This window comes from Planococcus citri, chromosome 1 (assembly GCF_950023065.1).
Source record: "Planococcus citri chromosome 1, ihPlaCitr1.1, whole genome shotgun sequence".
Lineage (NCBI taxonomy): Eukaryota > Metazoa > Arthropoda > Insecta > Hemiptera > Pseudococcidae > Planococcus > Planococcus citri.
The window spans coordinates 4904206-4931924 of record NC_088677.1 but is presented as its reverse complement, the minus strand read 5'-3'; the positions used below and the strand labels follow the sequence as shown (position 1 = coordinate 4931924).

Genomic DNA, 27719 nt, shown 5'->3' with positions numbered 1-27719 from the left:
CGATGTTATCTCGAACTTGATCGAGGTAGTTCGAGTATTAATTAGTTTTGGTATTAAATTGACATCATCTTATTCTGTTACCGAAGTTTTTTTTGGAATGTTTTCTGCAGTTATTTCGTATTCGTTTGTTACATTATTGTGTAGAGAAGTATTACACACGTGTAAGGTTTTCGATAAAATAATTCAGAATTCGTTGTTTCGTTACGCAATAATAATTATTTACTGCACGAGTAGCTTTCTGTTAAGCGTTACTAATCAGTGTGAACGCAGGTAGGCGAAGATTATACGTTGCTTTAGCTTGATGTGTGTGTTTTCAATGGTCAAATGATGAATGAATAAAGGTATTTTAGAAAGGACATGTAATTACGATCGCATAATAATCATAAATTTATTGGGAAAATGGAAATAATTACAGCTTATTTCGTTCATTTCCACAACTTAGTTTATAGTCCGGCATATGCCAATAGACGTAATTGCACCCCCCCCCCCCCGCCGAGCCACCAGGACAACTTTTTTCTTAAGAGGGACACCCTAAGGAACATTTTAAAGCAAACTTGCCCAAAAAAAAGTTGGCCTTACTTACAAAACGGCGGCCAACCGGCCATTTTGATAGACAGGTTGGCTGAAATTGCAGATTTCGCCCTTCAGCATAGAACTTACACGATATTTTTCCAACTTTACTAAGGTAGATCGAAAGATCATGCAAAAATTTACCACCTGTCAAAATTTCAAGTGCTAAAGTGAGTTTTTCGATTTTTGGTGAATTCTTGAAAATCGAATTAAGGCCAAAAATGAGGGAAAAATCAAAATTTTACCAAATTGACCAAGAAAGCTGAAATTTAGGATATACCCTATTCTCGACATGCCAAACCGATTGGAAACGGTTTCAACCCGTTTTTAGCAGTTCGGGAGCCTCCAGCAAATTTTTGAAACTCGAAATTCCCACAAAATTACATCAAATTGGAGTTGTAAAGCTGAAAATTCTAAAAATTAATTTCAATACGCTACGGAGTACTGCAGGTGAATTTAAAGTCGTTTTGAATCCTCCAGCAACGTTTTAAAAATTTCTGAAGCCTCCAGCAGATTTTTGAAATTTTAAATTTTCACACAGTTTCATTAAATGGAGATGGAAAGCTGAAATTTACTCTACACTCCAATTTTAACACCCTCGGAAAACGACTACGGGTTCAAGTCATTTTAGAGCCTCCAGCGACATTTTTGAAAATTACTGGAGCCTCCAGTAGATTTTTGAAACTTGAAAATTCCCCAAACTTTCATCAAACTGTTCTGCAAACTAATTTTAACACCCTCTGAAGACGACTTCAGGTGGGTTCAAGTCATTTTAGAGCCTCCAGCGACATTTTTGAAAATTCCTAAAGCTTCCAGCAGGTTTTGAAATTTTAAATTTTCACAAAATTTCATCAAATGGAGATGGAAAGCTGAAATTTACTCTACACTCCAAATTTAACACCCACTGAAGACGACGTCAGGTGTGTTCAAGTCATTTTAGAGCCTCCAGCGACATTTGAAAATTACTGGAACCTCCAGCAGATTTAATTTTTATAAAATTTCATCAAATGGAGATGGAGAGTCGAAATTCATGGTGCAAACTAATTTTAACACCCTCTGAAGACAAATTAAGGTGAGTTCAAGTCATTTTAGAGCCGCCAGCGCCTTTTTTGAAAATTACTGGAGCCTCCAGTAGATTTTTGAAACTTGAAATTTCCCCAAAATTTCATCAATTTGAGATGGAGAATCGAAACTCATTCTGCAAACTAATTTTACCACCCTCAGAAGACGACTTCATGTAGGTTCAAGTCATTTTAGAGCATCCAGCGACTTTTTTGAAAATTACTGGAACCTCCAGCAGATTTAATTTTTACAAAATTTCATCAAATGGAGACGGAGAGTCGAAATTCATTTTGCAAACTAATTTTAACACCCTCTGAAGATGACTTCAGGTGGGTTCAATCATTTTGGAGCCTCCAGCGACATTTTTGAAAATTATTGGAGCCTCCAGCAGATTTAATTTTTACAAAATTTCATCAAATGGATATGGAGAGTCGAAATTCATTGTGCAAACCAATTTTAACACCCTCTGAAGATGACTTCAGCTGTGTTCAAGTCATTTTAGAGCCTCCATCGACTTTTTCGAAAATTACTGGAGCCTCTAGTAGATTTTTGAAACTTGAAATTTCCCCAAAATTTCATCAAACTGAGATGGAGAGTCGAAATGCATTCTGCAAACTAATTTCAATACGCTACGAAGTTGACTGCTGGTGGATTTCAAGTCGTTTTGGAGCCTCCAGCGACTCTTCGAAAGGTTGCATGGCGTTTTTTTGGGAAATTGAAATTTCCTAAAAGTAGCTAGAAGCTTCAAAACCATCTGAAACCACCATATAGCCTGCGAAGTGAATTTCAGCTTGCAAACTCCATTTGATAAATTAATGTTGGGGAAATTTCTAGTATCAAAAATCTACTGGAGGCTCCAGTAATTCTCAAAAAAGTCGCTGAACACACCTGAAGTCGTCTTCAGAGGGTGTTAAAATTATTTTGCATAATGAATTTCGACTCTCCATCTCTATTTGATGAAATTTTGTAAACATTTAATGTTTCAAAAATCTTCTGGAGGCTCCAGTAATTCTTAAAAATGTCGCTGGAGGCTCGAAAAGCTTTACTACTGCAATTTGATGGAATTTTGTGGACATTTCGAGTCTCAAAAATCTGCTGGAGGCTCCAGAACTGCTCAAAACGGGTTGAAACTGTTTCCAATCGATTTGGCATGTCGAGAATAGGGTGTATCCCAAATTTCAGCTTTCTTGGTCAATTTGGTAAAATTTTGATTTATTCCCTCATTTTTGGCCTGAATTGGATTTTCAAAAATTCACCAAAAATCGAAAACCGCACTTTAGCACTTGAAATTTTGACTGGTGATAAATTTTTGCATGATCTTTCGATCTACCTTTGTAAAGTTTGAAAAATGTCGTGCAAGTTCTATGTTGAAACGCAAAATCTGCGATTCCGGCCAACCTGTCAATCAAAATGGTCGCCATTTTGTAATTAGGGCCAACTTTTTTTTGGGCAAGTTGAAGTCGTCTTCAGAGTGTGTTAAAATTGGAGTGTAGAGTAAATTTCAGCGTTCCATCTCCATTTAATGAAATTTTGTGAAAATTTAAAATTTCAAAAATCTGCTGGAGGCTTCAGGAATATTCAAAAATGTCGCTGGAGGCTCTAAAATGACTTGAACCCACCTGAAGTCGTCTACAAAGGGTGTTAAAATTAGTTTGCAGAATGAGTTTCGATTCTCCATCTCAGTTTGATGAAATTTTGGGGAAATTTCAAGTTTCAAAAATCTACTGGAGCCTCCAGTTTTTCAAAAATGTCGCTGGATGCTCTAAAATGACTTGAACCCACCTGAAGTCGTCTTCAGAGGGTGTTAAAATTGGAGTGTAGAGTAAATTTCAGCTTTCCCTCTCCATTTGATGAAATTTTGTGAAAATTTAAAATTTCAAAATCTGCTGGAGGCTTCAGGAATTTTCAAAAAGTCGTTGGGGGCTCCAAAACGACTTGAAATTCACCTGCAGTACTTTGTAGCGTATTGAAAATTAGTTTTTAGAATAAATTTCAGCTGTACATACAACTCCAATTTCATGGAATTCAGTGGGAATTTCGAGTTTCAAAAATCTGCTGGAGGCTCCAGAACTGCTCAAAACGGCTTGAAACCGTTTCCAATCGATTTGGCATGTCGAAAATAGGGTATATCCCATTCCCAAATTGCAGCTTTCTTGGTCAATTTGGTAAAATTTTGATTTTTTCAATTTTAAATTTTTCCCTCATTTTTGGCCTTAAATTCGATTTTCAAAAATTCCACAAAAATCGAAAAACGCACTTTAGCACTTGAAATTTTGACTGGTGATGAATTTTTGCATAATCTTTCGATCTACCTTTGTAAAGTTTGAAAAATGTCGTGCAAGTCCTATGTTGAAACGCAAAATCTGCGATTTCGGCCAACCTGTCAATCAAAACGGCCGCCATTTTGTAATTAAGGCCAACTTTTTTTTCGGCAAGTTTGCTTTAAAATGTTCCTTAGGGTGTCCCTTTTGGCCTTTTAAGAAAAAAAAAGTTGTACCGTAGGATCGGTGGCGGGGGGGGGGGGTGCAATTACTAACTTGGGTGATAATTTATAATCGAAAAATTTCCAAGTTACACGATCGTACACGAATACATCCGAAGGCAACCGAATGCTCAGTTTACAATTTTATAATTCTTGACGCCAGTGTGAGATAAATCATCGATTAATGATCGTTATTTCGCATTATAAATAATTAATCTTTGTTCGATAAAGTTCTCAAAACGTTATCTAAACTAAATAATCGTTTCTTTAAATGGAAAGTGAAATAGAATTCCAAGATCTATCCAAGTTTATCGTGAAACGAGTTCTCAGTGACAGCAGCCAACGAAAAACCATTTGCGTAGAAGGCGAATTCCAAGATAAAGATGGTAAATTCATCTTATTATTAGAGAAAAAAGCTTTCACCGAAGATAATGTGAAGAATTTATGTATCGAAAAATCGATTCTAAAAAAAGAATTCATCAACGACGTCTACGGTAGTTATGAATTATTCCCTTCGACAGAGCTGAATGGTAAGTGTGTTTCACACGAGACGTTTGTTTGGTGTTTCTGAATGTTTTTAAGAGATTGATTTTATTTTTTTGCAGGAGTAAAAGCTACTGTCATATATCCCGCCAGTGAACATCATATTAAAAAATTCGAAAGGACTCGGGTGCATATTTTAGAAGAAACCGAAGAAATTTACAACAATATCACTTTACCTTATATCCTACAGCACCAGTTGAGTTTAGAAGTAAGAATACGGTTTCATTTTCTTTACCATGATTTATCGAATAATTGATAAACACGGATGTGTTTCGTTTCAGTGGGTATTTAATATATTGGAGCATAAATCTGAGAAAGACCGAATTGTTTACGAAGATACCGATCCTGAAAACGGATTCATACTGATACCTGATTTGAAGTGGGATGGCAAGCAATTTGAAACCTTATACCTGTTGGCTATTTGTAACAAACGTGGCTTGAAATCGTTACGTGATTTAAATTCCAGTCACATTCAACTATTAAATAATATCTTATATAGTGGTTCTGTGAGTTACTTTGTCCTCATTCGTTCGAAATCTTGAAATCAATTCTTTATGTAACTGTGAAAAAAACGTTCGTTGATTGTTTTCAGAAAGCTATCGAAGATAAATATGGATTAACGAGATCCAGACTACGAATTTTTTTCCACTACCCGCCTTCGTTTTATCATTTACACGTTCATTTCACCTACATCGATTTCGAAGCTCCGGGTATTAATTTCGAACGAGCTCATTCTTTGGTATCAGTTTTGGAGAATATTCGAACCAAAGGAGATTACTATCAACGTACCACTTTACTGTTTCCTATTCGCGAATCGGAGAATTTGTTCGTCAAGTATAAAGAAGAAGGTGAGGATGACGTTTTTATCACGATGAAATCCTTCGATGTTTCTTGAAAAGTGTTTATAACTCGAATATTTTCTTCGCAGGGTTGCTTTCACCGGTAAACAACTGTAAACGTGTGAAAAATGACGAGCCATCGAACGAAAACGTTGATTAAGAGTATTAAAATTGAAATGAAACGACGATTGAACGCGTGTCAAATTTACATCTTCCTTCTACCATCTGCCAACTTGAATGCCCAAGAAATCAAAATCGTCGAAAACAAATTATACGTGAGTTCGACAGAAACACCCATCTTTCTGCCATTCAACATCGTACCAGGTACATTGAGCGGTCTGCTTTATAAAGATAATGTTGTAACGTTTCGTACCCGTTTTATGAATAATCTATCGGAAAACCGTGTCTCGATCGTTCATCTGAGTGAAACTGGATTTTTCAAAGAACTGAAGAAGTTGCAAGTCGGCGATCGTATTAGCCTATCGTGTTCTCAATGCGGATTCGAAATACTGAAGAACGATGTAACTTTGAGATACGTTTCGTACGAAGGCGAAGAGATCTTCGATACGTCTGATATGTTTTGCCACGGTAATAAAAAAACATCGAGTAATACCGTCGAATTACCCGAAGGAGTACGTTTAATTTACGAAAATGGCAGTATTATCGTATCTCCTTTCGACGCCGATAATATGAAATGGACGAATAAAGGTGTCATCAGCTGTATCCGGTGCCTGAATTGGTTAGGAATTGCTAAAAACGAAAACGCTGTTCAGTTTTGGATCGATAGTGTCAAAATACTGGATTTCTTCCAAGACTGTACCCAGCAAGATGTTGCTACTCAGATATTCTACTCAGTTCTTGAAAAAACCATTACGAGTTGTCTGTTTCCTATTTGTAATATCATGTTGGTTTGTAAGGTATCCGATTGTGAAGAAAGTCGATTACTGCTGACTGTGATGGATCGAAACGTTTTCATCTACGAGTATAATTATCAAGAAGATTCGCCCAAATTTCGTGAAATTATTTTCGTCAAGATATTATTCAAAGAGTTAGGAGCTGATGAACAAGACGAAAGTAATATTCACGGATTGATTTACGTATCGAAATCAACCTTGTGTGCAGCTTTACACGCGCTGTATTCGTCTGCGAAGGAAATTCCTCACTTTGATACCGAAGAGAAAATTGCTTATTTGAGGATTAAATGATGTTGTGATTTTAGTTATATTTTTATTTCGAGCATTTTTTTTTATTATTATTATTACGTAGTGTGAATGGAAGTTGAATGGATTGACGATGCGAATTATATAGTTTGATCGTGTTTATTTTAATTTTGCACGTTTTATATTCTTTCCTATGATTGTGAAATTATCTCAGGATTCTATTATGATGTTCCGAGTGGAAGATTTTTTCAGTTGTGAAGCATTAATGAAAATAGATGATTTATTTTAATTTCTAAGAAACATTTATTTTATACTAATGAATAATTATTCGACCATCTTCATCATATTTTTAACGAAACCGCAAATAAGTTCATCTGAGGGAACTTTCGGATGTACGAACTGAATTTCAGCCTCCTGGGGCAATTCAAGAGCGAACAAAATAACAAATTTTCTAGTCTTTACATTATTTGTTTAAATTTTAGAATTGAAGAATTGATTATTAGATTACAATCATGGACAGTCTTTATTTCATATAAAACTTTGAAGTTTGACCCTACTTCCGGGATCCGTTCAAGGTAATCGCAGAACAAAGTGGGCATTTTTCTAATCGATCAAATTTGTGCTGCGATACATCTGCAAAATCATCGATGTTATCTAAGTTAATATTCTAATTCATTACCAATAGTCCGGCATATATGCCAATAGGAGTATATGCACCTCTCCCCCCCCGCCGATCCTCCGGGACAACTTTTTTCTTAAAGTGGACATCCTAAGGAACATTTTAAAGCAAACTTGCCCAAAAAAAAGTTGGCCTTACTTACAGCCGAAATCGCAGATTTTGCGTTTCAACATAGGACTTGCACGACATTTTTCAAACTTTACAAAGGTAGATCGAAAGATCATGCAAAAATTCATCACCTGTCAAAATTTCAAGTGCTAAAGTGCGTTTTTCGATTTTTGGTAAATTTTTGAAAATCCAATTTAGGCCAAAAATGAGGGAAAAAATCAAAATTTTACCAAATTGACCCAGAAAGCTGAAATTTGGGATATACCCTATTTTCGACATGTCAAATCGATTGGAAACGGTTTCAACCCGTTTTGAGCAGTTCTGGAGCCTCCAGCAGATTTTTGAAACTCGAAATTCCCACAAAGTTTCTATCAAATTGGAGTTGTAAAGCTGAAATTTATTCCAAAAACTAATTTTCAATACGCTACGAAGTACTGCAGGTGAATTTCAAGTCGTTTTGGAGCCTCCAGCGACTTTTTGAAAATTCCTGAAGCCTCCAGCAGATTTTTGAAATTTTAAATTTTCACAAAATTTCATTAAATGGAGATGGAAAGCTGAAATTTACTCTACTCTCCAATTTTAACATCCTCTGAAGACGACTGCAGGTGGTTCAAGTCATTTTAGAGCCTCGAGCGACATTTTTGAAAATTACTGGAGCCTCCAGTAGATTTTTGAAACTCGAAATTCCCACAAAATTCTCTCAAATTGGAGCTGTAAAGCTGAAATTTATTCTAAAAACTAATTTCAATACACTACGAAGTACTGCAGGGAAATTTCAAGTCATTTTGGAGCCTCCAGCAACTTTTTGAAAATTCCTGAAGCCTCCAGCAGATGTTTGAAACACAAAATTTCATCAAATGAATAAGATGGAAAGCTGAAATTTACTCATTTTACTCTACACTCCAATTTTAACACCCTCTGAAAACGACTTCAGGTGGGTTCAAGTCATTTTAGAGCCTCCAGCGACTTTTTTTGAAAATTACTGAAGCCTCCAGTAGATTTTTGAAACTTTAAATTTCCCCAAAATTTCATCAAACTGAGATGGAGAATCGAAATTTATGTATTCTGCAAACTAATTTCAATACGCTACGAAGTTGACTGCTGGTGGATTTCAAGTGTTTTTGGAGCCTCCAGCGACTTTTTGAAAGGTTGTACGACGTTTTTTTGGAAAATTGAAATTTCCTAAAAGTAGCTGGAAGCTTCAAAACCATTTGAAACCATCATCTACTCTGCGAAGTAAATTTCAGCTTGCCAACTCCGTTTGATAATTCAATGTTGAGAAAATTTCAAGTTTGAAAAATCTACTGGAGGCTCCAGTAATTTTCAAATAAGTGGCTGGAGGCTCCAAAACGACTTGAAATCCACCAGCAGACAACTTCGTAGCGTATTGAAATTAGTTTGCAGAATAAATTTCGACTCTCCATCTCAGTTTGATGAAATTATGTGAAAATTTAAAGTTCCAAAAATCTGCTGGGGGCTCCAGTAATTTTCAAAAAAGTCGCTGGAGGCCCTAAATTGACTTGAACCCACCTGAAGTCGTTTTCAGAGGGTGTTAAAATTGGAGTGTAGAGTAAATGAGTAAATTTCAGCAAATTTAAATTTTCAAACATCTGCTGGAGGCTTCAGGAATTTTCAAAATGTTGCTGGAGGCTCCAAAATGACTTGAAATTTACCTGCAGTACTTCGTAGTGTATTGAAATTAGTTTTTAGAATAAATTTCAGCTTTACAGCTCCAATTTGGAGCCTCCAGCAGATTTTTGAAACTTTAAATTTTCACAAAATTTCATCAAATGGAGATGGAAAGCTGAAATTTACTCTACACTCTAATTTTAACACCCTCTGAAAATAACCTCTGGTGTATTTCAAGTCATTTTAGAGCCCTCAACGACTTTTTTGAAAATAACTGGAGCACCCAGCAGATTTTTGGAACTTTAAATTTTCACATAATTTCATCAAATGTAGAGGGAAAGCTGAAATTTACTCTACACTCCAATTTTAACACCCTCTAAAGACGACTTCAGGTGGGTTCAAGTCATTTTAGAGCCTCCAGCGACTGTTTTGAAAATTACTGGAACCTCCAGTTAATTTTTGAAACTTGGAATTTCTCCAACATTAATTTATCAAATGGAGTTGGGAAGCTGAAATTTACTTCACAGACTACGTGGTGGTTTCAAATGGTTTTGAAGCTTCCAGCTACTTTTAGGAAATTTCAATTTTCCAAAAAAAGTCATGCAACCTTTCAAAAAGTCGCTGGAGGCTCCAAAACGACTTGAAATTCACCAGCAATCAACTTCGTAGCGAATTGAAATTAGTTTGTAGAATGAATTTCGACTTTCGATCTTGGTTTGATGAAATTTTGGGGAAATTTCAAGTTTCAAAAATCTGCTGGTGGCTTCAGGAATTTTCAAAAAGTTGCTGGAGGCTCCAAAACGACTTGAAATTCACCTGCAGTACTTCGTAGCGCATTGAAATTAGTTTTTAGAATAGATTTTAGCTGTACAACTCCAATTTGATGGAATTTTGTGAGAATTTCGAGTTTTAAAAATCTGCTGGAGGCTCCAGAACTGCTCGAAACGGGTTGAAACCGTTTCCAATCGATTTGGCATGTCGAAAATAGGGTATATCCCAAATTTCAGCTTTCTGGGTCAATTTGGTAAAATTTTGATTTTTTCCCTCATTTTTGGCCTAAATTGGATTTTCAAAAATTCACCAAAAATCTAAAAACGCACTTTAGCACTTGAAATTTTGACAGGTGGTAAACTTTTGCATGATCTTTCGATCTACCTTCGTAAAGTTTGAAAAATTTCGTGCAAGTTCTATGTTGAAACGCAAAATCTGCGATTTCGGCCAACCTGTCAATCAAAATGACCGCCATTTTGTAAGTAAGGCCAACTTTTTTTTGGGCAAGTTTGCTTTAAAATGTTCCTTAGGATGTCCCCTTTAAGAAAAAAGTTGTCCCGGAGGATTGGCGGGGGGTGATGCAATTACTCCTATTGTCATATGCCGGACTAAAATAGCAAGCATATTATAAGCAAAACAACCTCGTTACTTTTATTCGGCACAACTGGCGTATTTTTGCGACACAATTTGGATGCGAAATAGACACACGTAACAACACAGCCAATTACTATTAATAATAAAAAAAACACACCAGTTGCTATATGAGCCTCTTCATCTGAATCATAACGTAGGAATATTATGTTGATTATCGGGCGTGATTCGGAATTATTGGAAGTCATTTTACCTAAAGTGAAATATTTGAAGAGTAATGTGTAAAATATTGCTTTTGAAGAAGATTTCAAAAGTATCGGAACATAAAATACTACTGAAATAACTCTAACTAAACATAGTCGTACGAGAATATGTTGCTTATACTAGTCTCGGACATTATAGGGATGAATAGGGTGGAATGTGAATGCATTTGGTGGTAAAGGAGTCGAGGGAGGTAAGAGAATGCGGTTTGAGAGCGATGGAATATACAAATCGCTCATCGACTAATGGGAATTTTGTTTTGTTATTTGTCACATAATTAAATAGGTATATTAAGAGAGAACAGGCTACGTACGGTAGAGTGCTTCTCAAAATTGGTTACAATGCGACGTAGTTAGATCATGTGTAGGTACTTCAATTTCGCATATTTCTCTTCTCAGTCTTCTTCTTTCATGTAGAAATAACGATGACGACTCAGTAGGTTAAATTTTCATCTCTTATGTAGGTGAAGAAAAAAAAGAAATATACAGAAAACATAGGTATCCTCATTATAATGAATAATATTTTGACAATAAAGATTACACGTCAAGAGGAAGAGACTAATCATCACCATACCTAACCTGATGGTCGGTCAATTTATAATTATAATGGTGGTATTGAAGTTAGTCACTTAGAACAAAATAAAATTTACAGGATAAGAGTTCTATGGTAGGACTCAGATTCCTCGTTGAATCTTCTTTCGTCGATTTGTTCGTCGTATCTTCTTTCGTCAGATTTAACCGTCGTAGCTTCCTTCTTTGAATATCTCGTCGTATCTTCCTTCGTCGTATCGTCGCCGAATTCATCTGAACAACAAATCAATTATTTTACTCTTAGTATTGGTTGTATTTTGATCGTCTTTGCTTCGGAAACGTTTATTTTATTGAAACGATCGATTACTCATTTCCAATGTTCATCGAGAGTAATCAGAACTTTTACTACAATTTATAATGAGTCGAAGGAGTTTGCTATAGTAGTACTAACCTACTATATAAATTTGAGTTTGTTTGCAAAGCAATGCGGACAGGGCATTCTTTGCCAATGTGTCCGAATTCACGACACTCGTAACATCGGGTTCCGTGATTTCTCCGTGGACAATCCTTGGCGAAACCGTAATGGTTTCGAGACAAACAATTGTGACAAATGTTCGGAAATCTTTTCTCAAATCGTCGATCATCGAAGGAATTTCTACGATCATCTCGTTGCCTGGTTTCTCTTCTTTGTCGTTCTGCTTCTCGAAATGGTTCGATGCGATGATGTGATCTAGTTCCACGATCTGATTCAATCTGCAAAAAAAATGCAATTACGAAGTTGATCGTTGTAATACGTTGAGATACAATTTTCATATCTTATCACAGTTTTAATATTGAGGTAAGTAGTAGTATCTGGTTTACGTTATCCATTTGGATTTTCTGCACAAATTCGTTCAAGTATAAAGGTAAGAATTCGTTTCGAGGATGTTTTCATCGACGTGTAGATTTGGTGTGCGGTCTATACTTCAGTTTATTACTCTGTAAAAATCATTTCTCACCAATTGTTGACGACGATCACGTAACTGATTGACGTGACGTTCGAACACCTCAATTTCCTGATCGACAAGTTTCAGCTGTTCTTTACTTTCTTCGGATCGGTGCCTTCGACGACGGTACTCGGTACTCCTTTGAGAGTAGTCATCACGCTGGCTAGAAAGATCACTGCGACCTTCATCGGATCGATGCCTTTGACTACGGTAGTCGGTACTCCTTCGAGAGTAGTCATCACGCTGGTTAGAAAGGTCACTACGTTCTTCCGATCGGTGCCTTTGATAGCGGAAGTCTGTACTCCTTCGACTTCGAGAGTTATAGTCATCACGCTGATTAGAGAGGTCACTGCGTCTTCGGTCACTCTATATTTAAGAACAAAAACACATCATTAGAATCAGGTATAAGCTCATGCAAGCAACAAGTGTTAAAACATCAGACATTTCATTTGACTTTATAATTATACTTTTCCAATTCATCGAAACGCGATTATTTGGCTGGACTGGAACATGTATTAGAACCACCACGTGGTTATGTAGTTTATGTAGCCAAAGTAAAGTAAACAGCCACATGCCGGACGATTTTAAACACCGAGTAATCATACTATTGATATTATTTAAGCCATACGATACCATCCACCATTCCATTATCATGTGAACGCCGTTATCATCTCAAGTTATAACAACTTTACAACTTTGCTTACCATATTACTGGAGGAGTAGGTAACTACAGAAATTTGGCTGAACATCCGGTTAAACAGAATCACAGCTTGGCAATTACTACCTAAACAAAACGAATGATATAATTTAATTAATTCACGAATGGAATTTATTCACAAATTGACAGAACTACACGGGGACGAAAATTCGAATAAAAATAATGTTGATTGTTGATGATGATAAAAATACAATGGATGGCGAGTGTACAGGTGGAGACTTGTTGCAATTGTTTGCAAAAGCAAAGTTGAGGACTTTACACGAGGTGAACGGGTAAACAGACCTTGACCTTGAACAAATACCAAAAATTTTTTTAAAAATTTGTTTGATAAAACAAGGATGGAAAGCTATAGTTGAAACTGAAAGTTAAAAAAAAGCTGAAAGCATGAAAGCAAAGCTGAGGGAGTTTCAGATTTGTGAAAGCTAAAGCAAAGCCAAAAGCATCATTTATTCAGCTTTCTTTCAGCTTTTTTACAAATTGAAATATTCATTTGGTTCAGTTTCTGTTTGAGTTCTTTTTTGATGTTGATTTTCAGTTTTCACATTTTACTTTTCTCAAGAGTCAAGTTTCAGTTTTCTCCTGTTTTTCAACTTTTTTTTCATGGTGGTTGTGAGTTTCTATTTGGCATTTCCTTTTTTATTCACCTCATTAAAAAAAATTAGAAAAGCTGAAAGCTGAGGAAGTTTGGGATTTTTGAAAGCGAAAAGCTAAAACCAAAAGTTTCATCTTTCAGCTTTACAGTTTCCATCCCTGATTCTCTATATTATATTTTTTATTTATATTTTTTTTAATGAAAATTTTATTTAATAATTTTGTTTTTTTTAAAATTAAAATTCAAAATGTTTGTTTGTTGCCAGTAACATGTTGAGTCTGTTGACACCTTGACACGTGAAATTTTACAAAATTTTAAATTTTTTACAATTTACGGTGTAACAAACTAACAATGCTATAAAAAATAATAAATAAAAATACACCTCAAAACGTCAGTTCGGTTTCTGTTCAAAAAATAAATAGAAATAGAAAATAGTAGGGCAAGGTACTTCAACGAATTGTTCATGCTTTTTAGTTTTTACCCCAAAACCTGGAATTTGATAGGGTAACATTTAAATATAATGGAGTCTCATCTTTAAAAAGTTGCAGAACTTTATAAAATCACTAAATCAGTCGACTGATTTCCGATCTCATCTCTTTATGTAAGTGTAAGTAGGTAGGTATAGGTACTTCTAAAAATTAATTGTTATAAACTCTTTCACATTGGTACTTTATTCATACAGTCAACTGTATTTTTATTTTGTAAGATGGTGAACAGGGAGCGTAAATTTCAAGCTCAGGCATTGAAAGTTCGAAACAACCTCAACCTGGTAAAATAAAAATAATTCACTTATATGACTCAACTCTTACCCTTCCCCATTCACCTGTAAAATTTGATTGCTTTCGAAAATTTGATGACTTTTTAAATAGGTAACATTTCACTTAAAATTGTTGACAGGTACCAGATGCAGAAATATTTTTACTCAAAGAGTTATTATTTTGTGATCCTCACTCCTCACATCTTCTATACTTTTTAGCTTGCTTCCTTCCCGTCTCTGGAATTTGGCTTCTGCCAAAAAAAAATAATAATAATAATAAATAAAAAATAAATACGAGAGTTATTCAGCCATAGGAATGAAATCAATGTACATATGGTAATGGGTAAGTACCTTTCTCAAATTTTGAAGTATGTGTTCTAAGATCAAACTGGGCTGCAACAGTATTGGATTTTGTACTCCAGAAAAAAAAACTATAAAAACACTGCTCTTTTGCTCCCTGTTGAACCTATTCATGCTCTCAGAGACCTTATAGACCTTAGAGTACTCCAACTCTTTTGAGAATTCCATTTACTCCTATCTTATTCTATACTTTCACTCGTATTCCAGTCTAATTGTTTAATGTTTATCTTCTTTTTTTTCAATTTAGGCCAAAAACGAAGAATTTGTTCAATTTTATTGAAAAATTTGAAGTTATCTGTCAGTGTCACAACCTATCACCTATAAAAAAAAAAGTCGTAGCAGTCTGCCGCTACGTAGGAGCCAAATTTTTGTGCCAGAAACATTGAGGGCTCTTGAACTACTCGCACCCTCGCTTCGCTCCTATGCTTCGCCTACGTTTGGGGGGACTTGGTCCCCCCTGCATCCCCCTTGGGCTTTGCCCAACTCTCTTCTTCTTCCTGCAAAAAGTATGGTAGCAAACCTGTCAGGTATCTTGACATTCTTGACCCTGAAACAGGTCAAATGGGGTTGGAAGGTTGAAACCAGCAAAAAGGCCTTCGGGTCGGGTACATCCTCCCATTGTACTGTGAAAATTTGAACCCTCTAGTTCAATGTGGAGGTGCTGTAGGCTTACCTAAACGTAAAAAACACATTTGACCGTGGAAAGGGGTCAAATAGGGTTGGAAGGTTGAAACATGCAAAAGGCACTTCGAGTACACCCTCCCATTGTACTGTAAAAATTTGTACCCTCCAAGTCAATTTGGAAGGGCTACAGGCTGTCTGAAAAACTGGAAAACCTGTAAAATGATCCACAAAAAATCCACTTTTTTGACCCTGGAGAGAGGTCGAATAGGGTTGGAAGGATGAAACCTGCAAAAGGCACTTCGGATACATCCTCGCAATGCACTGTGAAAATTTGGACCCACTTGGTCAATTTGGAGGGGCTACAGATTGTCTGAAAAATTGAAAAACATGTAAAATAGCAACAAAAATCCACTTGTTTGACCCTGGAGAGAAGTCAAATAGGGTTGGAAGGTTGAAACCTACAATAATCACTCATGGGGCACCCTCCCATTGTATGCTGAAAATTTGGACCCCTCTAGATCAATTTTAGGGGTGAGGGGGTCGAAAACTGGGGTCAAATGTGGTTTTTCCCACCTTGCTCAGGGTGGGAATGACCTAGAAAGCTGAAATGTGGATATGTTGATCACAATAAGGGTACTGATCAATGGTATGATTTTGGACCCTTTTCATGTATTTGGGGTCATATTATGCTCCTCCAAAAAAATGACCTTTCTGTAAAAATGGGGTTGGAAGGTTGAAACATGCAAAAGGCACTTCGGGTACACCCTCCCATTGTACTGTAAAAATTTGTACCCTCTAAGTCAATTTGGAAGGGCTACAGCCTGCCTACAGGCTGTCTGAAAAATAATTGGAAAACCTGTAAAATGACAAAAAATCCACTTTTTTGACCCTGGAAAGAGGTCGAATAGGGTTGGAAGGTTGAAACCTGCCAAAGGTACTTCGGATACATCCTCCCAATGCACTGTGAAAATTTGGACCCACTAGGTCAATTTGGAGGGGCTACAGATTGTCTGAAAAATTGAAAAACACATAAAATAGCAACAAAAATCCACTTTTTTGACCCTGGAAAGAAGTCAAATAGGGTTGGAAGGTTGAAACCTACAATAATCACTCATGGGGCACCCTCCCATTGCATGCTGAAAATTTGGACCCCTCTAGATCAATTTTAGGGGTGAGGGGGTCGAAAACTGGGGTCAAATGTGGTTTTTCCCACCTTGTTCAGGGTGGGTATGACCTAGAAAGCTGAAATTTGGATATGTTAATCACAATGAGGGTACTGACCAATGGTATGATTTTGGACCCTTTTCATGTATTTGGGGTCATATTATGCCCCTCCAAAAAAATGACCTTCCTGTAAAAATAGGGTTGGAAGGTTGAAACATGCAAAAGGCAATTGGGTACACCCTCCCATTGTACTGTAAAAATTTGGACCCTCCAGGTCAATTTGGAGGGTCTGTAGGCCTAGGCTGTCTGAAAAATTGGAAAACCTGCGAAATAGACCAAAAATCCACTTTTTGACCCTGAAGAGAGGCCAAATAGGGTTGGGTTGGAAGGTTGAAACCTATAATAATCACTCATGGGGCACCCTCCCATTGTATGCAGAAAATTTGTACCTTCTAGATCAATTTTAGGGGTGAGGGGGGGTCAAATGTGGTTTTTTCCACCTTAATCGGAGTAAAGATGACCTAGGACGTTGAAATTTGGATATGTTAATCACAATGGAAATACTGACCAATGGTATGATTTTGGACCCTTTTCATCAATTTGGAGTCATATTATGCCCCTCCAAAAAAATGACCTTTCTGTAAAAATGGGGTTGGAAGGTTGAAACATGCAAAGGCACTTCAGGTATACTCTCCCATTGTACTGTGAAAATTTGGACCCCCTAGGTCAATTTGGAAGGTCTGTAGGCTGTCTGAAAAATTGGAAAACCTGTGAAATAGACCAAAAATCCACTTTTTGACCCTGGAGAGAGGTCAAATAGAGTTGGAAGGTTGAAACCTACAATAATCACTCAAGGAGCACCCTCCCATTGTATGCTGAAAATTTGGACCTTCTAGATCAATTTCAGGGGTGAGGGGGTCAATAATTGGGGTCAATAATTGGGGTCAAATGTGGTTTTTCCCACTTTAAACAGGGTGGAGATGACCTAAGAAGCTGAAATTTGGATATGTTGATCACAATGAGAGTACTGACCAATGGTATGATTTTGGACCCTTTTCATTTATTTGGGGTCATATTATGCCTCTCCAAAAAAATGACCTTTCTGTAATTTTCAACTTTGACCCTTCAAACTGCGGAGGTCAATTTTAGGTTCTGAAAGAACCCTATTCCTCAAGTTTGAGTTGATTTGATCAATTAGAGCAGGTTCCAGGTCATAAAATGTAAAAATCTTGATTGATGCTGAAACTTATAAATAAATAAATAAATAAATATTTATCTATATATAAAAACTGACACATCGGGAATCGTCTAGTTTGAGCTCAAAACGTCGAGAACGATCAAAATTTTTGACCCCCGACCTTTTTATCCAAAGTTGGACCTACCGCAATAGCCATCATTTTTTACAAAAATTTGGCTAAAAATCTGCTCTCACTTTTACTCAGCTCTTTTGAAAAAGAAACATCAAAAATCATACTCTTTCGGGCTTTCACTCGTTATACTACTCCTGCAGCCCTGGATTAAAACCATTCCACATGTTCGTACCTACTTATATACCTATTTATAGGATGAATGAATCTCATAGTAAAATTTTATTAGTACCTAACTACAGAATTTTATACTTACTTTTTTCGAGCAACGCCATTCTCATATGAGATTTTGCTTCTAATCGGCCCCTTACTTCAAGTTGTTCAAGGTTATCACACAGAAACACTTGAGATGGTCATCTTCGAAGATTCTCACTGCTCGGTGAGCCTAAAACAGAATTGATATTGATACGATCAATATGTCATTTTCATTACAGATAGAAAACGAAATACGTAGGTATCAAAAAATGAAACATACTAGTACATTGAGAGACAAGATGCGATCGTGCTAATAATAATACAGACGTTAGGTATCTAAGTTGTTGAAAAAAAAACAGTCCAATTCCTACTTGGCTCAGCCTCCAGTAAAAAGGAAGTACCTACATTCTCCATTTCAAAAACTACAAATAGGTAACTCGAAATCGACTGCAGGTACATGAAGTATAATCTATACTCACGTAGTGTTCGAAGAAACCGTTTGTTTTCGTTTTCAGCACTCTCATAAAAATTATTAAAATAATGTATATTAATTTCCGAATAGTTATTCACAAGCGGGTATTGGAAAGAAACGTTGGTGTACATCGAGTACACCATCGTTGATTGAATATCTATCTCCAGTTTATACTTGAAATTACTTAAAATGTATAAGTAGGTATTGTTCAGTTGATAGCATGAAATGAAATGAACCTGGAAAAGAGAGGAGAACTCTCGATGAGAATAAATTGGGAACTTTAATGAATATAATTCATTTCGATCTATAGCCCTACCGGCCACAAACGTCTAATAGACATCTATTAGATATTCTTTTCAGCCAAAGATACAGCTAATGGATAACTGGAATAGCTGAAATTACCTTGTTTTAATAACTGGAAAGTACCTTTTATGTAGTATTACATGGTAAATACAAGGCTAATAGATATCTGTAAAGCATTATGGCTGCAATGCGCTAAAGAATAGATATCTATTCTCCAATGCCTTGTAGCCATAATGTTTTACAGATATCTATTGGATGCTTCTCAGCTATTAAAACGACTGAAATTCGCCCTGCAAAATGAAAGTGCTTTTAACAATCTGCAACTTGTTTATTTGAGTAAATTTAAAGAAAACTCAAAGTGTTCAAAAAGTAATAGGTAATATCTACATCTACATGTATTATAATAAGTGGCAAAGTTTTACATTATTCAGGTATAATTGGAGAAGAATTTGCGGAAATAATAGCAAAATGGTGTCAGCAGCATATTCACTTTATCAGTAAGTTAGTACATATTAATATAATTAACATGAAAATAAGAAGTTCATGGTTAGGTAGGTACTATACAGATCTATACTTACATATTATCATATATTTCATAAACTATTTCTACCTATAATCATGAGTTTCATAATTTCATGTCAGTTATAAACCTACTTACTACGTAAGATAAACATGCTGCTGACTCAATTTTTCCATTATTTTCCGCGAATTCTTCTCAAATCGAACCTGAATCACTCGGAGTTTGTCACTTTTTGAACACTTTGAGTTTTCTTTACATTTAACATAAATAAACACGTTTTACGATACATATTTTCTTATCAAAAAGCTAAATTGAAGAAATATCAACTTTAAATGTAATTTAAGAACTCAATTAATTGTAATTTATTGCAATTGCGGCCATTTTCAAGCATAAAATAACGAGAATACTTATTTCCGATGCACACTCTCCCTTCTATCATGACAACTGGAGCAATACTAAAGTTATTGTTCAAGTTTTGGTAGTAACTGAGTGAATTCTGACATCTATTAGACATCTAGTAGCTATAAATTTTTGTTTAGTTATTTAATATCTGGTGACAATATATTTTAGCTATATATAATTTTTTTCTAATAGATATTGTAAATTTGGGCTTATAGCTAACTATTAGACGTTGCTTGATATTCCATTCAACAGAATATTTTAACAACTTTTCCAAATATCTGAAAGACAGCTAATGAATAGCGGAATGGCTGAATAGCTGAAAAGCTGTTGCAGACATAAATATTCTGTCTATTAGAGATTTGTGGCCGGTAGGGAGGTACCTAACGGTATCGTTAAACAAACAATAAACAAGACATATTTATTATTAATATTGACCGAAAGAAAATCAATAATTACCCAGTCACATGTACGTAAAAGAGCAATTAACCCAAAGCACATTCTGTACATTACTCGTAATATTGCTCATGGAAGCTTATGTCTAGAGGCATGCACTTTTTACTTTTCATGAATATAATTTGAGTGAAATGAAAAGTGTGAAAAGTGAATCATATATGTAACGTCTTATTTAATTAAGCTCTCCGAAAGAGCTTCAAATTGATGTATCTCTTGCCTATATCTAAACTAAAACACACACAAAAAACAAAATAATATTTTGTTAACGGATTTTTGGATCTTTCAGTTTTGGAAAAAAGTCATGTGAAAAAGATCAAAATGCAATTATTCAGCACCCATATAAACTGGAATTTTCAGCTATTGTTTCATGGAGTATTGGGGTGAGCTTCGTTCTTTCAATTCACTGAAAAGAAAAGAGAACAGGACCAGTGAAGAAGGGCGAAAGCTCTTGAAAATTTGTATTTCGATGCATAACAACGATACTTTTTAGTTTTTCTTTTTATAGAAGTTTAGGTAGGTTCGTATTTTTATTTTCATTTTCACTTTGAATCTTTACGTTTAAAAGTTGAGTCCAAACTGCTCCCTTTGCTTCTCTCAATTCGACGGTCAGAATCCGAAATAAAAACCAAAAAAAAATTAATTGAAATTAAAAATGTTACAAAATTGCACCTCATCCACCTACGTGCTGACAAAATAAGTTACCGAATAATGATAACTACTATCAGCAGTTTGAAAATGAAACACGCGCACGTACCACGTAGTGTAATTTAAAAATTCCTTTACTCGAAGAAGTTATATTATTAAATAATTCCTTGTCAATATTTGTTCATAAAACCATTAGAATGGCAGAACCAAATAATGAATCCATTACCGAAGGAAAAGCTTCAGTTTTCAAAGGAAAGTCCATATTCTATAACCCTGTTCAAGAGTTCAATCGTGATATGAGGTAAGATTTCAATATTTTAAACTTGTTGCGTATCGCAGATCGTATAATAATTTCCATTTCATCTCTTAGTGTTGCCGCTTTGACGGTTTTCGCCGAAGAATTCAAGAATACTCCTCAGAAAAAGACGGTCAAAAGACCATTCACCGATAACGCAGAGAAAAACAATTCCCCAACTCAAAATGACCCGAATCAAGCTACCGATGAAGTGAGCAGAATTCTCGATCGAATAATTGTAATCTTTCTTTAAACATTCTACATAATTGATGACTTTTCCACAGACTGGTATCACCGTGCTCGAAGCTCTATCAGCGTCTGGTTTACGATCATTAAGATACGCATTAGAAGTACCAAATGTTAAAAAAATTCTCGCCAATGATTTCTCCAGAGCAGCTGTCGAAGCGATGAATAAGAATATCAAAGAGAATCACGTCGACGATATCGTAGAAGCTCAGAATCACGATGCAGTGTTGAGTATTTTTATACAATTCGTCGATTCGTTTACGTTTTAGCGTCGATTGCGATGAGATGCTTAATATTCGTATTATTTTCACAGATGGTTAATGCAGAAGTTGAACTTCGAGAATAGATCAATACACGCTATCGACCTGGATCCTTACGGATGTCCTACCAAGTTCCTCGATTCGGCCATTAACTGTATAGCAGATAGTGGCATGTTGATGGTGACTTGTACTGATATGGCGGTACTCGCTAGTGCTAATCCTGAAACTTGTTACGTTAAATATGGTGCTCTTTCGCTACGTTGTTCCGCTTGTCACGAAATGGTACATTAATTACGTTATCATAGGTTCGTTTTCGAATCTATTTATGTAATTTTTGATTTTTCAACAGGCTTTGAGGATAGCTTTGCAGAGTATATCGAGTATATGTGGCCGGTACGGTAAATACATCGTTCCCATGTTGTCGTTTAGTGCAGATTTCTATATACGAGTCTTCGTTAAAGTATTTACTAGTCAGAAAATGTGTAAACGAACTTCCAGGTTCGTAAAGTTACCGTTCGTATCGATCTTATATTACTTTCACTTCTTTTCTCCAACGTGTATTATTGATTTCCAGTAAAATGTCGTGGGTGTATCGATGTAACGGTTGTGAAATGATCACCCTGCAACCTTTAGGCACCGTAAAACAATCGGAAAAAGGTAACATGAAATACCTACCACCGTTCGGTCCCATTGTTTCGAGCTCTTGCGAACATTGCAAATACAAACACCGAGTAAGATTCTTTATTCGTCCATCTTGTACGATGACGTAGTGTTCTATATTATTCTAATTCAACTCATCTCATTTAACAGATCGGTGGTCCTATTTGGAATGATAAATTACACGATGAAGAATTCGTTGAAAAAATGTTGACTATAGCTCAGAAAGGCGAATTAGGAACGCATAAACGTATGATCGGCATGTTGACCGTAATTAAAGAAGAACTAAACGACGTTCCTTTATTTTACACCATCGATGTTTTATCTTCTAAAATACACTGTCCCAATATTCCACTAGCTAAATTCAGGTGCTCATTTTATTTCTCAAGTTGAGTAATTCAACTCGAATCAAATACCTAACGTTATGATGTATTAATTATTACAGGAGCGCATTATTAAACGCCGGATACAGAGTATCGTCGTCTCACTGTAAAGTGAATTCCATCAAAACAGACGCTCCTCAAACGTTCATTTGGGATGTATTTAGACAATGGGTTAAAACAAATCCGGTAGCTCAGAGATATCTTACCGACGATCAAGTTACAGCTGCAATTTTAAGTAAAGAACCAGAATGTGAAATTAGTTTCGAATGGAAAGAAGGTGCAGTACCCAAGTCCACTGCTGCGGGATTATTGAGGTATCAGCCCAATCCTTTACCATTTTGGGGACCTGGTGCGAAGAATAGATTCAAGTAAATATACAATACGTAAATATTTCATTGGAAAATATTTTCCATTCGTATTGCAAATGGCAGAAAATTTTTCGAACTGGATAAAAATGTTTCACCATCCAAAAATTTTGATTTTTGGCAAATTTTTGAAAATCTTTATGCTCAGATGTTTGTTGTTTCTTACCTAAAAATGAAAATTTTTTAAAAATTAATTAAATTTTTTTTCAAAAAAAATTTAAAAAATTCTCTTTTTTTGAAAAAAATGTCAAAATAGGTCTCAATTTTTTTCAAAAATTATGCAAAAGCTTTGCTTTTTTGCTAAAAAAATGCAGAAAGTCTCACTTGTTTTGTTTTTACCAAGAAATTAGAAAAAAGTCTCGCTTTAAAAAAGTATTATTTTCTTGCTTTTTTGAAAAAAATAATTTTTGTCGGTAATTTCCTGAAATGTTTACTTTTTGTAATAATTGTCAAATTCTTGCTACTTTTTCAAGCTGTTTTAGTTCCAAAAGTGTTTTTTTTTTTTTTTTTGATAAAATAAAAATCAAGTACGAGTCATGCAACTTCATTTAGTTGAAATTTTTTGGGAATTTAATTTTCTAATAATCTGCTGCGGATTTCAAAACTGCTAAAAACAGTTCGATTCGCATTTTTTAGCTCAAATTAATTTTTTTAAAAATTCCCCAACAAATTTTTAATTTGAAAACAAAAATTCTCTGTTCTTTAGTTTTACAAAAAAAGCTCATATTCAGTTTTATGCCTTATTTTTGACTTATTCAGCCGACTGGAGATGTTTTCAGTTCGTTCTGGAGGCTCCAGCTATTGTTGGTGAATTCCAGTTTCCCAAGAAAATTTCGTAAATCAACCAGTATGCTAAAATACGGACTTGAAGTTAATTTCAATTTTCAAAAAAATCAGATAAAGACTCCAAAATCCGCTCAAAACAGTTTTAAACCGTTTTCAAAAAATTCGGGGAGGGGAGGGGGTAGATCAAACTTAAGCTAGGTTAAATTTCAACTTTATTGGGCAATTTAACGAAATTTTCTCTCCATTTTTGGCCCAAGTTTGATTTCCAAAAAATGAACTTTATATCTGAAATTTTTGTTGGTACATTAGCATGATCTTTCAACTCACTAGGGAACCTCTTGAGGTGTCACACTCCGAATTGAACAGAACCGCGATTTTTGGAAAGAGCATAGTCTAAAACCCCCAAAACCAAATTTTCAGCGGTCCGAGTTCATTTTTCGATTTTTGGGGAATTTTTGAAAATTCAAAATTGACTGTTTTTGGCGATTTATGCTTTTTTTTAAAAAAGTACGTACTTGATCAGTAAAAAAGGTCAAAATAAGTCCCAAAACTAATATTAATCACCCAAACCCAAATTTTACCATTTCCAGCCATTCTGGAGCCTCCAGCGCGATTTTTCAATTTCTCCAGAATTTTGAATTTGCTCCAGAAGGTGTGAATATGAAGTTGGGCAGCTAAAAATCGAGTTGTGTATTGCACTCGACCTGTTTAACGAGTTTATCCACATTTGAGCCGATTTTGGAGGGGACACCTCAAAAGTGGATTTTTGACCAGCTTTTTTTCAAATAAAAATATTCAAAAATCAAAAATTTCCCATTTGCGAGAAAATTTTCAAAATTTCCGCGAATCGCAGTATTTTGTCATGAACTAACCTCACGAGGGCGAATTTCGCCATTTCCAACTATTCTGGAGGCTCCAGCGCGATTTTTCAATTTCTCCAGAATTTTCAATTTGCTCCAGAAAGCGTGAATATGAAGTTGGGCAGCTAAAAATCGAGTTGTGTATTATACTCGACCTGTTTAACGAATTTATCCACATTTGAGCCAATTTTGGAGGGGATACCTCAAGATTGGTTTTTTGATCAGCTTTTTTCAAAATAAAAATATTCAAAAAGCAAAAATTTCTCGTTTGTGAGAAAATTTTTAAAATTTGCGCGAATCGCTGTATTTTGTCATTAATCAACCCCACGAGAGCGAATTTCGCCATTTCCAGCCTTTCTGGGGCCTTCCTTTAATCTTTGGATATTTTTATTATGAAAAAACCTGGTCAAAAAACCACTCTTGAGGTGTCCACTCCAAAATCGGCTCAAATGTGGATAAACTCGTTAAACAGGTCGAGTATTATACACAACTCGATTTTTAGTTGCCCAACTCCATATTCACGCCTTCTGGAGAAATTGAAAAATCGCGCTGGAGCCTCCAGAATGGCTGGAAATGACGAAATTTGGATTTGGGGAATTAATATCAGTTTTAAGATTTATTTTGATGATTTTTACTGATCATGTACGAGGTACGTACTTTTTTGAAAAAAGTATAAATCACCAAAAACAGTCAATTTTGAATTTTCAAACGTTCGCCAAACATCGAGATATGAAGTTGGGCAGCTGAAAATTTGGTTTTGGGGGTTATACCTAGACCATGCTTTTTCAAAAAATTGCGGTCCCGTTTAAATCGGAGGCAGACACCTCAAGAGATTCCCTTGTTAGTTTTTTTTTCTTTCAAAAGTCAGCTTAAGCTCAAAAGTTTCTGTTTCTTATCTCAAAATAAAAATTTTTAAATAATGTAATGGAGTTTTACTTTTTCTCTTAAGATTGCTTTTTTTGCTAAAAAAAATTGTAAAAAATTTTCTTGTTTTGGAAAAAGTTCAAAAAAGGTCTCAATTTTTTTCAAAAATTACACAAAAGTTTTGCTTTTTTGCTGGAAAAAAAATGCCAAAGGCTCTCTTGTTTTGTTTTTACCAAGAAATTGGAAAAAAGTCACGCTTTGAAAAAATATAATTTTCTTGCTTTTTTTGACCAAAATTACGAAATAATATACCCAGTGGCGTAGCCAGGATTTTATCAAGGAGGTGGCAAAACCAGATTTTTAGGCACAAAAAATCGAAATGAGGAGTAATTTTTTGGAAATCTATCGTGATGTGTGATGATATCATGAAAATGGAGGCAAAATTACTGCGAGAGCGAAAATTTTCAGAAAAAATGGGTCCAAACAACAAAGAAACGTCCATTTCTGCATGTTTTTTTCAAATTTTCGCTCGCAAGGAGGGGGCATGGTCCCCTTTGCCCCCCCCCCCGCCTTGGCTACGCCACTGAATGTACCTAATTTTTGTAGGTAATTTCCTGAAATAATGTTTACTTTTTATAATAATTGTCAAATTCTTGCTACAAGATTATTTTTTTAGTTACTTTTGATTACTTTTTCAAGCTTTTTTGGTTCCAAAAGTTTTTTTTTTTTTTTTTTTAATGAAAATCGAGTATGAGTCCTGCAATTTTATTTTGTTGAAATTTTTTGAGAATCTTAATTTTCAATAATCTGCTGCGGAGTTCAAAGCTGCTAAAAACAGTTCGAAACGGTTTCTAATTGATTTAAAAATTACAAGTTTCTGGGCCAATTTGATCAAGTTTTCCAATTTTTCACATTTTTTAGCTCAAATTCAATTTTTCAAAATTCTTCAACAAATTTTTGAAATTCTCTGTTCTTCTTCAGTTTGACAAAAAAATCTCATATGCAGTTTTATGCCTTATTTTTGACATATTCTGTCGACTGGAGATGTTTTCAATTCGTTTTGGAGGCTCCAGTTATTGTATTAGAATTCCAGTTTCTCAAGAAAATTCCTTAAAATCAGTAATGCTGAAAATATAAGGAAGAACTTGAAGTTAATTTCAATTTTCAAAAATCAGATAAAGGCTCCAGAACCTGCTCAAAACAGTTTGAAACCGTTTTCGAACGGTTCGCGAGGGGGGGGGGAAGAATAAAAAATAAGCTATGTACGAATTTCAATTTTCCAAAGCAATTTAATGAATTTTTATTGGTACATTAGCATGCTTTTTCAACTCAGATTTATCCAGTTCAAAAAATCTTTCTGCCAGTTAGAACTCTTTCCTCGTTAATGATTAAATCTTGATTCTATTGATTTGTTGCAGCACTACGAAAGAAAATGAAAAGAAACAAAGAAATCAAAATAAAAAAAATCGCTTAAAACTCGACGTACCGGAATCAAACGACGAGAAATTGGCAGAAAACGAAGACCAACAACTGCAGTAAATTTTACATCATATCAATTGTTAATTTTATTATTATTATTTTTTTATAAAATGAAAATTATTTTAAAACGAATTGTGTGTTTTTTTAAAAATTACTGTTTAGGATGAAACGAGCGTTTGGAATTTCGAAGTCGTCTTGAGGAAGAATAGGTAAATAAAATCTTAGAACTTTCTAATTTGCTGTTTCTGATCTGTCGAAACGTATCGAACGGTTTACGAAGGTATTGTTTTTGAAAATTTTCCAGTTAGGTACCAATTTTTTTTATTCGCTAGTAATCGAGCATTTTATCAAAATTATTCTAGATACAAATATTTTGAAAAAAAAATCGTTGAATTTGATCGAACTACGTGTCGCAAAATATTCAAACTTCGAACCGTAGATATCTTTAAATTATTAACTCTCAACCTTCTACTACACATATCTTGATACACATGTTGACTAAATTCATTTAAATTGTCATTTCTCTCATTTTTTTTCTCAATCTGATTGTAGGTGCTCACGCACAAAAGCTATAAAAATGTGCTGGCGAATTAGCAAATTATTTTCGAGCTGAAATCTGAATTAGTTGATTATGCGGCGATGTTCTCTCTTTCATAACCTATCTCTGGCGCATCGTTTTTGTTCTGAACTCGCACAGTTTTTTTTAAATTTCTACCAAGATATCGCTCAGGTAATTTTTTC

At 35.2% G+C, this 27719-nt stretch overlaps 3 protein-coding genes across 5 annotated transcripts; 2 read left to right on the top strand and 1 right to left on the bottom strand.

The window, feature by feature from the left end:
* Nucleotides 1–61: 61 nt before the first annotated feature.
* Nucleotides 62–27719, top strand: Trm1 (tRNA methyltransferase 1). 2 transcript variants are annotated; one of them, XM_065364299.1, is made up of 12 exons: nucleotides 67–270; nucleotides 20980–21084; nucleotides 21154–21289; nucleotides 21363–21550; nucleotides 21638–21866; nucleotides 21934–22082; nucleotides 22159–22315; nucleotides 22395–22609; nucleotides 22687–22992; nucleotides 26918–27034; nucleotides 27141–27187; nucleotides 27531–27719. In XM_065364299.1, exons 1-11 carry the CDS (start codon nucleotides 98–100, stop codon nucleotides 27175–27177), a joined length of 1812 nt encoding a protein of 603 aa, XP_065220371.1. In that variant the 5' UTR covers nucleotides 67–97; the 3' UTR covers nucleotides 27178–27187; nucleotides 27531–27719. The 2 variants fall into 2 exon arrangements, with proteins under 2 accessions (XP_065220362.1, XP_065220371.1); XM_065364290.1 differs by lacking the exons at nucleotides 27141–27187; nucleotides 27531–27719 and having other exon boundaries at nucleotides 62–270; nucleotides 26918–27110.
* On the top strand, nucleotides 4244–6946 carry Dcps (Decapping enzyme, scavenger). Its single transcript, XM_065364358.1, has 5 exons — nucleotides 4244–4644; nucleotides 4720–4865; nucleotides 4939–5163; nucleotides 5250–5505; nucleotides 5586–6946. Exons 1-5 carry the CDS (start codon nucleotides 4386–4388, stop codon nucleotides 5654–5656), a joined length of 957 nt encoding a protein of 318 aa, XP_065220430.1. The 5' UTR covers nucleotides 4244–4385; the 3' UTR covers nucleotides 5657–6946.
* LOC135845509 (arginine/serine-rich coiled-coil protein 2-like) lies at nucleotides 11186–13137 on the bottom strand. 2 transcript variants are annotated; one of them, XM_065364111.1, is made up of 4 exons: nucleotides 12916–13137; nucleotides 12224–12577; nucleotides 11677–11978; nucleotides 11186–11498 (listed from the first exon to the last, which is right to left on the bottom strand). In XM_065364111.1, exons 1-4 carry the CDS (start codon nucleotides 12958–12960, stop codon nucleotides 11495–11497), a joined length of 705 nt encoding a protein of 234 aa, XP_065220183.1. In that variant the 5' UTR covers nucleotides 12961–13137; the 3' UTR covers nucleotides 11186–11494. The 2 variants fall into 2 exon arrangements, with proteins under 2 accessions (XP_065220183.1, XP_065220176.1); XM_065364104.1 differs by lacking the exon at nucleotides 12916–13137 and adding an exon at nucleotides 12647–12688.

Bases quoted from the DNA above. Each gene is read 5' to 3' on its own strand.
- Trm1 (XM_065364299.1), top strand. From the start codon at position 98: ATGTTTTCTGCAGTTATTTCGTATTCGTTTGTTACATTATTGTGTAGA. The intron at 21,085-21,153 runs GTAAGATTTCAA...TTCATCTCTTAG, and splicing joins GAGTTCAATCGTGATATGAG to TGTTGCCGCTTTGACGGTTT. The intron at 21,290-21,362 runs GTGAGCAGAATT...ACTTTTCCACAG, and splicing joins CGAATCAAGCTACCGATGAA to ACTGGTATCACCGTGCTCGA.
- LOC135845509 (XM_065364111.1), bottom strand. From the start codon at position 12,960: ATGTTCAGCCAAATTTCTGTAGTTACCTACTCCTCCAGTAATATG. The intron at 12,578-12,915 runs GTAAGCAAAGTT...TCTTAAATATAG, and splicing joins CCTACTCCTCCAGTAATATG to AGTGACCGAAGACGCAGTGA. The intron at 11,979-12,223 runs GTGAGAAATGAT...TTTTTTTTGCAG, and splicing joins GTGATCGTCGTCAACAATTG to ATTGAATCAGATCGTGGAAC.
- Dcps (XM_065364358.1), top strand. From the start codon at position 4,386: ATGGAAAGTGAAATAGAATTCCAAGATCTATCCAAGTTTATCGTGAAA. The intron at 4,866-4,938 runs GTAAGAATACGG...GTTTCGTTTCAG, and splicing joins AGCACCAGTTGAGTTTAGAA to TGGGTATTTAATATATTGGA. The intron at 5,506-5,585 runs GTGAGGATGACG...TTTTCTTCGCAG, and splicing joins CGTCAAGTATAAAGAAGAAG to GGTTGCTTTCACCGGTAAAC.